This window comes from Amblyomma americanum, chromosome 3 (genome assembly GCF_052857255.1).
Source record: "Amblyomma americanum isolate KBUSLIRL-KWMA chromosome 3, ASM5285725v1, whole genome shotgun sequence".
NCBI lineage: Eukaryota > Metazoa > Arthropoda > Arachnida > Ixodida > Ixodidae > Amblyomma > Amblyomma americanum.
Window position 1 is genome coordinate 189,161,953 of NC_135499.1, and position 16,599 is coordinate 189,178,551.

Here is a 16,599-nt window from a genome sequence, read left to right on the forward strand (position 1 = left end):
TAGTTCTTACTGAGTGCATTTATAGACTACTTGGTCATTGCTTAAATGGAACACCATGAAGGCTAAGAAGGTAGACAGCTCACACATGCTTCCATGACTATCACACTTATGACACCATCAAAGCTCCTTGATGATATGTTATCGCAAGTGTGCACCACACTGTGGCAAGACCTGGGCCATTAAATAAACACCTAATAGCATAAGAGTTTTCTCGCACATTTGCTGCCCTCTCTCTTCAATCACGTTCCACGTGCCACTACCTGCAGCAGTGCAGGGCCTTCTACACCTACTACTATGGACGAAAGTGGCGCTGGAAAACATACTTAAGGTTAGGTTACAGGCAACATGACTAAACTCGAAAGTAGAAGCTTGGACAGCTGCTACTATCGCTCAGTTGGTAGAGCACGCTAGATGACATACAGTGGTCATGGGTCGGATTCCACAGACGGCATGTGGCTTTTTTTTCTTCTACTTTGTAATCAATTATCTTTCAGGTAAAATGTAATTAATGCCCCACTGATCAACACCATAAATTAAAAACACAATTCCTTCACGCTTTTCCTGGTTTCAATGAGTTTTGGCTTCCTTCATATACATGTTGTAATGAGCCCCTCATGTACCTACATACCCTTGTCTCCAAGTGCAAGTCTCATAAATTCTCACATTTGCAACAACAGTTTCTCAAGTTATCCACAACAACTTGGTCCTGGCCACTGTAAATGCACAAACTGGTATCAAAATACAGCAAAACCTCATTAAGACATACTCGCTTAAAGGGTAGTCCCACTTAGGACGTAGTCGCATGAAATCGCCAACTCAGCTTCCAATAAACCTGAAGCATTTGGCATCAGCATACAACGCAGTGTCTTACTGTGAACGTCTCTGTTAGCACATATCTATCATTGCGTTTGAGGCTGAAGGAATCTTTTGTAAAGCAGTCATGAACTACGCCACACATTGCAAGGAAACTTTATCGGTGCAGCAAACGCATAGATCGTGACAGCATGTTTGATATGGCACAGCATAAGCTGCTGGCAAACCAAAGAGACAGCACTTTCTTCTCCCATCGCCGGGGGCACCAGTCTACCCTTGCCAACCCTACTGCCCCGCAAATCACCCCATAAGCAGGCACTGGCATGCAAGCGGTAATGGCGCGAGCCACACTGATGCACCATTGCTATAGCTATCGCTGAGCACTACCACGTGACTCGGCTTCTCCACAGCACAGTGGCTCCATAGTTTAGGCTGGCCACAGCAAACTAATTTTCCTACATGTGCAGGCTGACCGCCGTTACTGCGTGGCTGATTCAGCCCCATTTTGCTGCGTTGCTGCAGTATTTGCGTTGTCATAGATCGCACGCTTCCCACTGCTTGTGCTTCCCAAGTGACATTACTCTCCAGAAAGTCTCGCTTCAGGGCTAAGCTATGAGTGTTGACCACCATCATTGGTGACAACACCTGTGAACGGCTCTTCGCAAAAGTTTTGCAAGAGGAAAGCACTCTGGAAGCTGACAGCTTTTGAATGTTTAGAGACAGAGTGTGCAGTTGAGACTTTTTCAGCATAGTCCAACATTGACGTTATTGCTTCTAACACTGGCGAAATTTCTGATGCAAGTCACACCAAGTGAGGAAGCTTAGGACAGGCCCTACCTTAGAAAAACTGTGTGTGTGTTAATGTGCTTCACATTTCACCTAAATACGAGGCCAAATAGTGTGTGTTAATGTGCTTCACATTTCACCTAAATACGAGGCCAAATAGAGCAGTTGAGACCCGGTGTATGTGTTTTCTAGCAGACGTAACAGATTTCTGTGGTTACCTTAATAAGAGCTTCCGCGTGTGCCTTCCATCATGGATACCTCAGGTATCATCCTTTACCAGGCCAGTGGATATATTTAAGCTGTTTTCGGTTAGGGAGTACTGCTGCTTATTGCATAGTTGTACAGCAGTCCCACGAGGTGCACCTTAATGTGGTTTCACTTTATATCTTTTCTTTTTCCCATGTACACCATGTGGACATGATGCAGAACAGACAGCAACATGTCCCATCTTGAACTCTCTTTGCTGACCAAGGCAGCTGTCTAAAAGGGGATCACAGAACTGCTCAGGGTTGGTCAACGAAAATGGATGACCAATTGTAAGCATTAGTGACAAAAGGTTTCTCTTCCATACAGTTGGCATGAACATATCTGACAAAAATGATGCACATGTAATTACACTCACTGCAGCCTCATTAAATGGCCTTAAAATGGTTTGTGCTGAGGTCAAGAAAAGCAACAGCCTGATAGATACTGAGTTACCCATCATCATCCTGGAAAAATTTTCACTCTTCCTTATGTAGCACCAGAGATAGTACTGATGATTATAAACGACTTTCTTCTTTTCTTTCTGAACAGTACACCGAAGCGAGCCAGAAAAAAAAAAATGAAGATTATATGAATATGCCATGAATATTCCATGAATATGTTTTTTTTTTGGCTGCTCACTCCCCTTGCCATGGCACGATGCGCCGTATATAGCCGGCAATGCCCCCCTCCTTCTTTGCCTGCCTCCTCTACAAGCATCGCTGCAGTTTTTGGTGAGCCAATGACAGCCCCTGCTTGAGGTCATACAGACCATATGACATCGCGTGGCAGGCTTTGCGCGAGATACCGGCACCACACATAGGCACAAGGCACGGGAATAGAAATTTAAAAAGATTGCTTGTAAATTACCAGCTCACTTTCGAGGACCCATACTCAGCATGAATGCTATTGACCTTTACAGTACATAATGCACGCATTTTATTGTCACTTTCAAGACTGCTTCATGGACCTTCTAAGCGAGGATGGGCTGGCACATAACCATGCATGTTGCATAACAATGCCACATAACTGCAACGGCACTGTGCAAAGTGCTCATGGCAGCCTGGCTGTACTCACCAGTGACAGGTAGTTGCCGTGCCATTTGCGTGCCTGCCCCCAGTCGCGACGCCTGCCGGCCAGCACATCTGCAGCAGTCACCTTGAGGTGCAGCTGTGGCCATTGCTCCCGTGGGACCTTTCGGAGCATCATGCTGCCGCGCCACCTACATAGGCACATGAAATACTGGTACGTAATCATGCAAAGCTATTTATCTGTGAAGCCAGGCAGGCCCAAAGGTGCTGAAGTTAGCTTCCCCCGGTTGATGCTTATCGGGCCTCAGCAGTATCTTCAATACTATCTTTTGATGCATTCTGTGCACAGATATTAGGTTTTGCTTGTCAAAAATGAAAGTATTCAAGTACTGGTATTGAAAATACATTTTTAGTGTATCACATACTTCAACGATTCTCGATACTCAAAAAATTAGAGTGCCGAAGATTTTGAAGCTGCTGCGAGTCAGACTTTGGGCCGGCGGCGCTCCCTCAAGGGAAGAAGAGGCAGGTTTACCACAATGTATGTCTTAAACAACACCACTTTACCCCTATTTTATGTTATGGCGGTTTCCCACAGAAAAGGAAGACTTTAGCCTTCATGGTGAGGAGGCTACAGAACATTTGTTGTTTACTCTGGAAGCACAATAAATTAATGCACTCTTACACACGTGCATTGATAGGAACCAGCACCAGCAGCATCAAATGCATCAGCTGATGCTTTTCTTTTGCTTTGAGCAGCAGTGCTATACAAGCTGTTCTTCTCACAAGGCGCTAGTGACACTTGTGTTTCTTAACTATACGTGAGGATCCTGAGTTGATGTGGCTATACTTCACTTTTATCCACTGATAAAAGGCACCTTCATAAAACACAACATGGCAATACGCTAGTGTGCGCGCTCTTAGAGAGGCTTTTTTTTTTTTGCTTTGCTTAAAGCGCAGCTGCATCGCAGGGCTCTTTCGGACCGACGATTTGTGGAAATGATGTTACTACCGTTAAGTAAAGAAACATCTAAATAGCATAGATCAGCGTGATATGTTTCACCTCATAAAAAATTTTAGCCATTTTATTCTTTACTGTTTTCCTTGTAGTCTTCCACAAAGAATGTTCAACTTCGAACATCTGTTAAACATAGTGCCGGGGAAATAACTGTTTGGCTTTCCCAAATGCATGCAGCTAGCACCTTTTAGCACAGAGCAAAGGCAGAGGCAATCGATGAATACTGCAGTAATGAACAAAGAGCATCAGATGCAGTTTCAAATTTATTTGTATGTATTCAAGTGCGCAGAGGCGGATCGCATGAAGAACATTAGCTTTAGAAAAGTTTTTGCTAGGCTGCTTATGGAAATGATTGTTTCAATGTCACCGCAGCTTCATTCCAATGCCTAAGTCATGCCTAAGTCATGGACGCCGTAGTGGAGGTTTCCGGAAATTTCAGCCATCTACGCTTCTTTAACGTGCACCGCCATCACACAGTACACAAGCCTCTAGCATTTTGCTTCCATCAAAATGCAACTGCCACAGCTGGGATTGAAACCGCATCTTTTTGCTCAGCAGCCAAGCATCATAACCACTTAGCCACTGCGGTTGCTCTTACTTAGCAAATCATGTCGCCACCTTTATTAATATTAGCGATTTCAGTGACTGAATGAAGTGTTGACAATACAGTATCAAGCATCTGTATCGGAAATCAAGTTTTGTTTAGTATCTTGTATTAGAAAACAATTTTTAAATTTATTAGGTATCAGTATTGTAGATACTTTTTTCAAGTATTTTATCCAGCCCTGATGCTTATGTGTACAAAATGAAAAATCTCTGCTGGTGGCCATGCTCTACAGCTGTTTTTGTTTATTGCATTGTGAAAGAAAAGGTAAAAGTTTTGTTATGTACTCTTTTTCTTCCAAGCCCTGCCATTCTCTTTTCTTTATGTAACGTTTACTAACAAACATGTCGCTAACAAATATCTGAAAAATTGGGTCACTTTACGTCTGGACCAGTCCAGTTGTGTCAAAAGCTTGTGCTGCCATCATGTCACACATATGAGACTCGTCTATCCATCAGTGAAGGTTACTTGTGCATTATAGCAAAAAAACAACCTTGGTCAGAAGTCTTCAGGTCAGAGGGTTCGTTTCTGAGCAGTATGACTGGGCACTTCTCTACAGCTCTTAATGTCTGAAGAGGTGAGGACAAGAGCCTTCATCTCTATAAGAAAATTAGGAACATTGGGTGTGCTCTAATTGCCCAACTATATGGCTCAAAACTAAACCCTGTGGCTGGAAAAACTTTAAAAAGGTTGTGCACACAAAAAGAGATCAGCACAGGCACGGCTCCTGTATTGAAGGGAAATGGTGATGCCTGGTACTGCGGTTGTGTAAGCAAGCCGGCGGCGAGATTGCCAGCTATTCACTACCACACATTTATAAGCTGCAGCTTCGTATTGCTTGTTCACTGTATATACACATGACTGCATACAAAAGATGGTGCTTTAATTACGTTTTGAGAACAGTGATACTATCTAGCTTTTAAATTGGTTTTTTACTGCTGCTGATAGTTTTTAACAAGGTGACCCATCAAGACTTATACATAACAATTTTGACCTTTACTACCATAGAAATGCCACTGTGTAATCGAAATACAGTCTCAAGCACTATCAATGAAATTGACCCAAAGAACAAGGCAGCACCTGCAAGCCGTAATGAAACATCCGTGTGACAGACAGAAAAGTAAGGTAAATATCGCCACCTGGAACACTTTGCACATTCCAGCTAGACTAAAGTATGGCTGTCTTGTGAGTACCCTATGTGCAGTGGTCCCTTGAAAGAGATAATGGTCGGTCAGTGCTGTCCCTCTGAATTTAAAAATGGGTACGTTCTAGCCGGCCTTGTCCTCGGTGTTTTCATGCTGTGGCTATTGAGCACTTGTGCTAATTTCTTTTCGTGGACACTGTTCTTCCCCTTTGTTGTTGTCAGAAGAAATTTAACATGGTCTTCTACTTTAATTTCTATCTGTCTGCTTAGCCAAAAAAATAAACAAAATAAATCACAACAAACAAGATGCTAACACTCTCATCTCTAAAGTGCACACATGCAAAGAAAGACTCATAGTGCCCGCACCTGGAGAAGATGGCCTTGAGCCCAGGCACAGCCTCTCGGACACAGCAGGGTGGAGGAGGCCATGCAATGCCCTTGCCGTAGTCCTTGGTCTGGTGCACATTCCTGATGAAGGCAAAATAAAATAAACTTTAAATTGCAACCTTGAAAATCGGTGAACTGTTTACTGATCCCAATGGTCCGACTTGTATTTGTTTCCCTGCAGAAATGCTGGTTTGACGGTTGTCAGACAGCAGAAGAAAGTCTACTGACTGCATTTGTGCAGCAATAACCATTCAGAATCGTTTAATGGCCAGGCATTGTGCCAAGGTCTGCAAAGGGCAAGTAATTCCTGATGTTGAAAATCTGTCTCAGCCTTTGTGCACCAAACCATGATGATTCATTGTATCATAGCTGGCTCTGACCTCAGAGCTAGCAACGCCTGTTGAGATATGCCCATGCAGAGAAAGTCTTTATCTGGCCATTAAGACCCAAAGCTACAAAATGGTAAGCTTTGTTCACATTGCTGCTACTCCCATGAATCATGCTGAATTTGTAGAAATATTAACAGAACCAAAAACAATCAAGCAGTGCTCTATCACAGTTAAGTGTGACTTCAACTAGGGTGACTGATGCTGATGAAGTTCACTGGCACAAGGGTAGGATTGGCCAAAGAGCACTATGGTACAAAGTATTTTTTGTCTAAACAATTAAAGTGGGTTCAAAGAACTGTTTTCCAAGCATTTCATCCTAGAGAAGCGGGGCGCCAGGCTGGGGGAAAGCTTGTAACCATTAGATAAGATCGAACCCCGCATCTCTCGTGTATGAGACAGATGCTCAAACCACAAGGCCACCATTGTGGTAACTAACTAGGGTGAAGCACTGTGCCCCAGTAGAGGAAACAATAGCGAAGCTGTCACACCAGATTTCTCCCATCACAAACTCCAACACCTTCAGCGAAATTTTATAGCAGGGGAAGTCTGTTTCACTGGTCAAACTTGCATTACATGCCCATGCACAGTCAGTCACAAAAGTTTATGGGAGGCTCATTCGTGGGAACGTAATTACTCTAGCGCTGCTATGTGACCCACTCACCTAATATAAAACAAGTGGATAAAGCACACAAATCCTCCTATACTTACAGGCATTTTAGGCTATTGGGTTGCTTGAAGGTGCATCGAAATAAATGTCTTTCTGTGCACCGACATCCCGTAAACTTTTACTGCTGCATGTACAGGTGCGACCAAAATATTATGAAGCATGCTTCACCATTTGAAATTTTCTCAGGCATTCTGCAGAGGAGATATGATGGTTTCTTGGGTTCATGCCAAATGCATCAGCCGCACATGTGCTAACAAATGTATAAAATTCTTCCTAACTATGCTAGGCAAGGCATGACAAGAGTTTGGTAACTGAAGCATGCTCCGCGATATTATGGACGAGACTGTACATTAACGAGAGTTTGATATATCATGATTTTGTTTCTTTTTTCAATTTAACACAAGAATTTCAGTGCACGAAGGACCAAAATCTGATCAATTGAAAATGTAATTTGCAGTGTTCCTGCACTCACTTGAAGGCTGTCCTCAAATCAGAGATGTACTTGCGGGCGCAGTATTTGCGGTAGTGTGCAAGGATCTTGATGGCAGCTCGTGTCTTGCGGTAGTGCATTCGTGCTATGGCACCACGCCACATCTGGAGCCCATTAAAAAAAAACAAAGGACAGCGCATTTAAAACTTTCAGTCATTCAACATTCCACTTCCAAAACATTCACAAACTACCTTTGTGAGCACACAGAAGTTCTGGTCACTGAAACGGCTCTAAGATATTTTGGCTTCTCACAACATCTAAATTTTCATGGCACATAAAGGAACAGCAGAAAGAGCGTTTTAATGCAGCATGCATAAAAATGTGACAATCTGTTGCAGAGAAAAGCTAACTGAAAAAAAAATGTCTCTACGATTTTGCCTTCTCATTAACGTGACTGACCAGAGCAGCTGTTTGTAGTTTTGCAGTTATATGGAAGGCTCCACCGACATCTGTGCAGAGGGCACTTGTATGGATCTTCGCTACTGGTGATGTTGCGTCATGTGACCAATCACGTGAGCCGCGCTGGTCACTCGATGTGTTACGCATATGCTTGATGCAGACAATGCTCACACCTGGAGTGACCAAACCACTAACAGCTGCAAAAGAGATGCCGAAGCATAACACCTGACTCAAGAATGCAGTTAATAATGCGAACAAATCCTGCTTGAGCATATGTGCTTAGAAGAAACAAAGCAAGACTCTTTTATTATATTTACTGATACAACTCCATAGAGTAAGCTAGTGTGCAGTTTTAAAGTGCAGTTTAGATTTAGAGAGCTAGCTGGCTGTGAGGACATCGCCAGTCATCTGTCCCTTAGAGTTAAGCTTCCCAGCGTGACCCATCTTCCTTGATACCTATGCTAGCTATTAAAGTGGCTCTGAAAGGGGCTCTCAATAAAGTTGTGGTATGCCTAGGATGTTAAAGGACGCCACTTCATAAATATCCTCCATCAAGAACTTTTTAATGTGTTTTGTGGAAGCTGAGTTACCTGTAGTCAGAATTTAAATTTCCGCATATTTCAGTCTTTCCCTCTCCTCTCGTAACTTTTAGCAGGAAGCTGAAAGTCCACCAAGTGTTTAGTTTTACGACAAATCAAGAACTTCGCAGGTGGCCAATATGGATCAGCTTAAGGCACAAATATACATTTTCCAACTGAATTCTGTCCCAAGACAGAGCCAAATAAATTGGTGTGAGCTGGTTATGAATTTCTTTTTTTGCTTTTGAGCCTCATGAATTCTTTCATACTGATGCAGATAGCTGAAGTATGAACTCACAAGTGAACTTTCGCAAAAAAGCAAATGTACAGAGAGAAATGCCATCTAAATAAAGAACAAGCCTTGAGGGCAGAATTAAACATTAAATATGTAAGCAAATACATCTGCGTCTCACCTTCTGGAGGAAGACAACAATGCGAGGGATGATTGCAAGGCGCTCATTCTCCAGGCGCGACAGTGTCTGTGGTGACCGAATGAAGATCTTGGTGCGCCCGTACTTGACGTCGTCTGAGCAGCCCAACTTGTCAATGATGACCTCGCAACCATCACGGTCTGACCCTCGACGGAAATTGGGCCATGTGTATTCAGTTATCATCTTGTACCTGCACAAAAAAGTGTCCCGGCGAGGCAGTTATAGTATCACTGCAAGTTGACAAACTACAAAGTCTACTGCAAACACTATTCTAATCAGCCAGCTTTTGTGTGCCATTCAGTGGAAATGAAAATCTAAAAGCAAAAATGCAAGGAAAAAAAATTATACTTGCTCATTTTGGCACGTTCAGTATCCGCACTTCCAAATTCTTAAGACAGTGGTATTACATACGAATACTATATCAAACTAGTGAATCAAGCAAAACATTATGCAAACAACAATAACACTGTTAAGTTAAATTTATAATACTGCAAAAACTGTTTAGTGCATAGGGTATAGCTTTCATGTGAATAACTTTGCAGCAGCAACTTGATGACATGGACAGCCTTCTTTGGGCTGCCAAGGGCAGGCATCATAGATTAACCCTGTCTGGCACGTTACAGTGAGATTGAGCACTACACATAGCACTGTCTTTTCCTAAAAAGGCAATAGTTTCAAGACTACCTTTGCAACATGAACACTAATATGCTGTCTGGCATGCATTAAGCAAGATCTGAAAATGTCACACGAGCTTCAAAAACTCATTCTTCCTCTAGATAAATAAGCAGCACAGTTTCTTGGCCCGTTGAGCTTTATTTTCTCTTGTTGGCTTTAGGCTGTTTCCTGTGATATTTGCAACTATACATACATTTCATTTCATTTTATTACCTTAAAGACCCACGAGGGGTATTACATAAGGGGTAGATATATATATTTTGGTGAGCAACTGTTAACACAACGAAACATGATTATTGGCAAAGTTGGATGAGCGTGTGATGGCTGCGATGTCGTTGGGTAGGTCGTTCCAGTCTGCTGCAGTACAGGAAAAAAATGATGCGGCAAAGGTGGTAGTTCGGGCACGAGGTCGGGACACTTGAAAAAGATGAAGAGTGCGATGAGATATGCGGGCTGGAGGGACGATGTATGGTGCGCGGCCTAGTGAAGCATGGAAAAATTTATGAAACAAGCAAAGGCTGGCAATGCGGCGACGAAGTGATAAGGGCAATAAGTCGGATTCAGCTTTCAACGCTGACACACCGATGTCGTAAGAATATGATGAATGAATGAATCTGGCTGCTCTGTTTTGGACTGATTCGAGTGCATTTATAAGGTAAGCTTGGTGCGGGTTCCAAATAGGTGAGGCATATTCTAATTTTGGTCTGACAAGGAATTCGTACGCTAATAACATCACATGCTTAGGGGCTTGGCAGAGATGACGTCTTAAAAATCCAAGTGTTTTATTAGCGGATGAAATGATGTAATACATATGCACTCCTGATAATTACAACGCTGTCTTCATTAACAGAGGCACATTAACACACTCACCTCCGCAGGAAGCGAGTGTAGTCCTGCCGGTAAGCGAACCCTGCTCGTCGCACACGAACATTCTCCAGCAGTCCCAGGTAGTTCACCTGGTGCCGAACTCGCTCCTCGTCGAAAAGTATTGGAGACTTGTGCTCGTTGGGTTTGATGCAACGGACATAGAAGGGCTCCTGGCGAGGCAAAACAGTGTTGGCGAGGGCATGAGATGCAAGCAAGCCAGTGCCAACTAAAATGTGTACGTATGGTTGTCAAGATTACTCAACAATCTGAATGCCATAAAAGCTTTCCTCGCAGTCATGAAAATATCCGCCTTCACAGGTCTTGCAGAAACTGTGGGTTGCAACATAGCACTTATTCCTACCTAAGCCTCAAATGAGCAGGCAGAGATTGCATATACGCTGCTATTTTTTTACATGTGTATTTCATATAGTTATTCAGGTTCCTGCTTTCAAAAGTTACTGTGTTGAATGGCGACAAAATTAAACAGTGTGCAATACGGTGGTTTCACCTTGGAAGCTAGGTTCTGGACAAGGGCCACCATGGAATTCTTGAAAAGGGTGCCTGCTGTCAGGGGGCGTTTTGTCACCTGCAAAACAGCATAGAAGAAATTGAAACACGCAAATTGAAATACGCAACCATAATAATTTATTAGCATCATTTCATTTGTTTTAGCACATCTCACGACATGGTATAATTGGGTGCCAGAATATCAGAGCAGCCAGGTGCTAAATTTCAGAAAGCACCTGCCTTCATTTTACTGAATAAATTAATGTACTGGCGTGATAACGGTAAAGATTCATAAGGTACAATGTGGCATCCAGAAATTAAAGAAGCTGCTTAATGCATGGTAATAGAGCAAGTCGCTTTAATGAAAGGCAGTGCCAATGTCGATGTCGAGCATGCTAACCACTGTAGATGGACGATGAGAATGGCACCTCAAAATCTGGGGCGAGTGAAGCTCCACTTTTCAAGATACTATTAGATGAGACAAATAACAATTTTGTTTTACTGATAGCTTGTTTCTCTCACAGTCCATTTAGGAATGCCCAGATGTGCATCTACAAACATCATTCATATCAAATCAGGTATAAAATATAATGAGAGTACAGCACCATGGAGCAGAGTGCTGAATTGGCAGCCCCTGTAGTTCCCAGACACACATTATCACATTTTTCCAAAAGAAGCACTTTGCCAAGTCTATGGCACACATGAAAACCAGTAGTATTGTGGGATGGGTACTGTACAGTAATAATGCAAGTGCATGGCAACACTTGAGCTGAAACACTTTCAAAACCCACACAGTTAAAGGGACTATGCAATAAATTAATTGAGATTACGTAAAGCAGACGAGAGATGGGCATTTCATCACTCGTCACTCCAAAGCAAGGATTTTTAAGCTAGCATCAATAAAAACGAAGATATAGACGATTAAAACTTACGCTCCTCCTCTCCCCCGTCAACTCGTACACGTGGAGCACCAGACAAAAATAAAGAAAACAGGTCTGGGACTGGGCCCCGCCTTTGAATACGTCATTTGATGACGTTCGCTTTGCAACTTCCGGTTGTCGCTCCTAGCCCCCCAGCAGCAGGGTCGGCGGCGTGGCGGCATCTCTCCGGTCTCTCTTCGCCTTCCTGGATTGCGGCGCGCGTCGGGTTTTTTTGCTTGTCGTCTGTTGTAGTTAGCAGTAATAAACCCGGACCTCGAGGTGCGACTGCTCGCTCTTACGGCCGTGATGGGCATCGAGCCCTATGCGTGCCCACGAAGAGCCGTGCGAGTGGCTCCGGAACTCCCGACAGAAGGAGGTGGCAGATGAAAATTGAAACCATATGTGCAAAGGCAATGCCCTGGCCCGCGCTTGTCTGAGAGGGTCGCGCGGTGGCACGAGCAGACGATTTTCACGGCTACCGGAAGTGTGCCCGTGACATCGTGGCTGCCGTGGCTCCAGCGAATGACAGCGTGTGGTGGCCTGGCGATGTCATGGTACAGTGACGTCTTTCTTCCAGATTTTAGTTCCAAAATCGGTCACTACGAGCACACCAATCGGCCCGCGAATTTAAAAAAACACGTTTTTTTTAAAATTTATAATAAATTGCCGGCTCAATTCCGAAGACTTATGCTTGGTGTGAATGCTCATTAGCATCATTTCTAAACATAGAAAACATTTACAAGCGACTTTGAATTCTTTGCATAGTCCCTTTAAGGCATGGTTGAGTAGTTAGATCTATTATCTATCTCTAGTTCTCTCAGCATTAACACATCTTATATTTGCGCAAACAGCTTGTACATAACAGTGTGTTTGAGCCGTAAAGATAATGCAGGCTACTTGCAGGACAGCCCAAAGTGCTCACTGTCCCTTTTCTCTCAACATCCAAGTGCTAATGCAGCTTTAAATAATGAAAAAGGCTACAACGTTAAGATGAACGTCTGCTCAAAATAACACAAGTGAAAAAGTAATGGTGGAAAAATTACACAAATTCCACTCGACCACCCTTGGGGCAAGCATTTGTTGCAGGGGATAAATTACGGACTCAACATAAAAACAATATGGTCCAAAAAATTTTTAAAAATTTAATTTACAAAATGTTGACATTACAAGGGTAGCATGGATTAAATATTATCAACCACTGATAACCTCACCCACAGCTAATACAGTTTGCTGCAGTAAATGTGAATTAACAATTCTGAATGCTGGCTTCTGGTAGCCACAGCATGTCATATGAACTGACCCACATATTGCCTCACCTGCTTTACGTTCTGCGCACCTTCAGGCCACATGGCTTTGATGAGTGGGTCAGAGCTACAAAAAACAGAACAGAAGAATTGAGCTGTAGCATATTCAACCGGACCACTATCAAACAACAGCAACAGCAGGCTACTCATTACACAGAAATGTGTATTAATACATACTGCATTGCTGATAAAACATGAGAGCATCGCAACTGTAACATAGCTTCTGGTCAGTGACACCGAGAGCACAATTTATGGCCACAATTCTCAGGTAAGGTACTTCCTGTGCTGTGTGAGCTGAACTACTGGACCAGCAGAGTAAAACATAAAATCCTCCATAGTTGCTGCTTCACTCCAAAGAAAAAGAAATGACAGTGTAAGTGTGCACACTCCTTCCTCCTTCCTACATTTCAGTCCTTGCTGCTGCTCTTGGTTAATTTATTCCCTGCAGGTTGCACACTATACCTGAGATGACCATGACATATAGCTGAGAGCATGAAGTTAAGTTGCCTGATCATTCAAATGACCACGTAGCTAACAGACTAATCCCTGTTATCTTGCGAGCTCACCTGCTGTAGAGCAGGCGCTTGAAATCCTGAAACAGGGTGTCCTTGTTCTTGTCGAGAAAGCCCGTGATGGCGTATGTCACCTCGCCCGCATAGTGGAGTATGCGGAAGTGCTTCTGGTGCTCCATTGACTTGTCAGTAGGGGCAAGCTGTTTGAAGTTTGAAGCCAAATGAATAGGTACATGTCAACAATCTTGCTTGTGTGCACTGTCCGACAACACAGAGCAGGTTACAAAAAGGCCAGCGATATGCTACTGAGAATCTTAAGTAATGACCTCAACTAGTATGAACACTAAATTATGGTTAAATGCTATGTGCAAGTGCCCATTAGACACTCAGGACTGCTAGGCTTCGCTAGGATTCTAGAGACACTTATGGTTCATGCCACTCTTAACGCGATAGCATTCGAGGCCCCGTTACCCAGCAAATCCGACATTGGCGCTGTGAGCGAAAAATCACAAGCATGACTCTGCCAGGTGGCGCCCAGAGAGCAACCTAGGAGGCAGGTGCAGTACCTAGGTGATGTGAATCTTGCGGCGTCATCACAACCTGCCCACCGGATAGTGAGCAAACTGCCCGTTAAAATTGATTGGTCGCTCGGGAAGAGCAACTCTGGCCGCACAAGGCCCACCGCTGGGAGCATCTGCTATCGCCGGGAAGTGGCACATCGCTTAACCTCTGCACCACTGCACCAGGAGGGGTATGGGGACTCCCAGAGATTTAGAAATGTAACATAGAGAACAACCTTCTGCATATATGAGAATTAACCCATTACGCTATTGGGCCACACCCTTAAGGCGGAGCTTTAGTGTCCCCTCCAACCGCCTCCAAATGTTTTTGTTTTAGGCCCACCACATGTTTACTCAACTCCGATTGCATACAGCTTGAAAAGCTATAGCTGCTTCATTATTGGACTGAGACCATGTACTGCAATCATACAAAATGCATCAGAGATGACACATGCACAATGGTGCACGCTTCAGAAAGGCAAGCAGTGCAAGCATGTGTTTTTTTTTCCACAGATCATTTTTATATTGCATTTAACTCTTTCCAAAGTTTACAAGCTGTATAGGGCAGGAACTGAACTTCTCTTCAATTGGTTTATTTGACAGATTGTTTTCTGCTATAAAGCAACAGCATTTTAATAATGCATGCAAGGCAACAGGTCGTAAATCACAGTGCAGCTGTTAAAGGTGTATACACACCGAACTTTTGGGTGCATGTTTTCTTTTTTATAATGAGGCGCAAGGCATTATTATACACAGATATACCAGGTGGTATTCTTCAATGACCGTTGAGTAATTTATAATCGAATTTCTCATGCTGCTTCGATTTCGGTTTCAACAGCCAAACGATGATTGTGATGTCAAAGAGAGGTTGTAGGTCAAGTGACGCATGAAAAACTGCAATATAATCGGTGCTTCTACATTCATTGTCATTCCGGCTCTTGAGGAAGGCTGGCTTCAGCACTGTAGTGAATTAAAATGATGAAGTAGTGATTATATTGCAGCTTATTTATGCCTCATGTGACATATAACCACACTTTGACGTCACAGCCATCGTCCGCCTGTTGAAATCGAAACCGAAACAGCATGATAAAAAAATTCGATTATAAATTATTTAGCGGTTGTAGGCGAATACCACATGGCGATTCATGCATAGTAATGTCTTCCGCATCATTGTAGAGAAGAAAACATGCTGCAAAATATAGGCGTTTATACTCCTTTAAATGAAGCTCATTGTGATCACCTGCAAGGGTTTTTCTTTCTAGCATGCTGGAATCTTAACTGATGAGCTCAGTAAGTAGCTATGGGCAATGGTTGGCAACAAAACAGAAACAAGACGTCTATATTGTAATGTGTAATAATCATGCAGTGAGATACAAAATGCATGTGTTTTTTGCACTTCTGTTTTGAAGCAGGTAACACTGCAAACTGATAACACAGACTGTGCCATACTCAAAAAAGTCAGCAGAGACACTTAAGACTGCTTATGTGTGAGAAGGCGTAAGCCCAGCCGCTCACTTTTTGAACATGGTCACCACGCGCTGCGGCATGATGTAACTTGATGCCATGCAGATGGCAATTCTATCTCTGCATGGCTGTATGTAGCTGCCGCCGCAATGCTGCCGCAGTGCCACCGTACCTCTTCTGATCTAAGCACCAACTTTGTGAAGGCAGCCGCCACTGTACTGCGGGCCGCAACGCGATAGCTAATGGGTTAATGCCAAAATATGCAGAACTGGTCTTTCTCTACTTAATATTCAAACGTCCACAGATTCCAGAGAGTCCTCATACCACTCCTGGTGCAGTGGTGCAGCAGTTAAGCAGTGCGCCACTGCTCTGCGATGGCAGGTGCTGCCACCGGTGGGACTTGCGCAATCCAGGTTGTCCCAAGCAACCTCGCGCACCTAATCATTACTTTGACCGTCACCTGCCTCCAGGTTGCATGAGGATGCCATCTTTTATGGGTATTATGGAGTGTCATCACACACACAACGCTCACAGCAAGTAAGGCTTATGCCTTAAAAACACAGAATCAAACAATATGCTCACAGTCGCGTGTCTTGTGCACACCGAAATGAACTCCTGGTCATTTTGCTACAGAATATTTTATACCAAGCAGCTGGCAAAAGCTTGAATACCATCTTTAAATAATGGAGAGCTGCATCTTTGCAATACTAATTTGCAAATTAAGCTAGGCTTGCTTACCACTGAATAGCTCCAGTTTATTCCAGCTGCATCTCATCACATCTCTCTAGGCTACTTTATTTTTTTTTAGAT

General features: G+C 43.4%; 1 protein-coding gene across 1 annotated transcript in view; it reads right to left on the reverse strand.

Moving 5' to 3' along the window:
- Window positions 1-16,599, reverse strand: part of Myo31DF (Unconventional myosin ID) — a 72,688-nt gene that overhangs the window by 6,459 nt on the left and 49,630 nt on the right. Inside the window, exons 11-18 of the mRNA XM_077659302.1 lie at window positions 13,820-13,965; window positions 13,266-13,320; window positions 11,031-11,108; window positions 10,526-10,692; window positions 8,963-9,170; window positions 7,555-7,676; window positions 6,006-6,107; window positions 2,920-3,064 (exon numbers count right to left, since the gene is read on the reverse strand). Coding sequence (XP_077515428.1) covers window positions 2,920-3,064; window positions 6,006-6,107; window positions 7,555-7,676; window positions 8,963-9,170; window positions 10,526-10,692; window positions 11,031-11,108; window positions 13,266-13,320; window positions 13,820-13,965 — 1,023 coding nt within the window. The remainder of the gene's footprint in view (window positions 1-2,919; window positions 3,065-6,005; window positions 6,108-7,554; window positions 7,677-8,962; window positions 9,171-10,525; window positions 10,693-11,030; window positions 11,109-13,265; window positions 13,321-13,819; window positions 13,966-16,599) is intronic.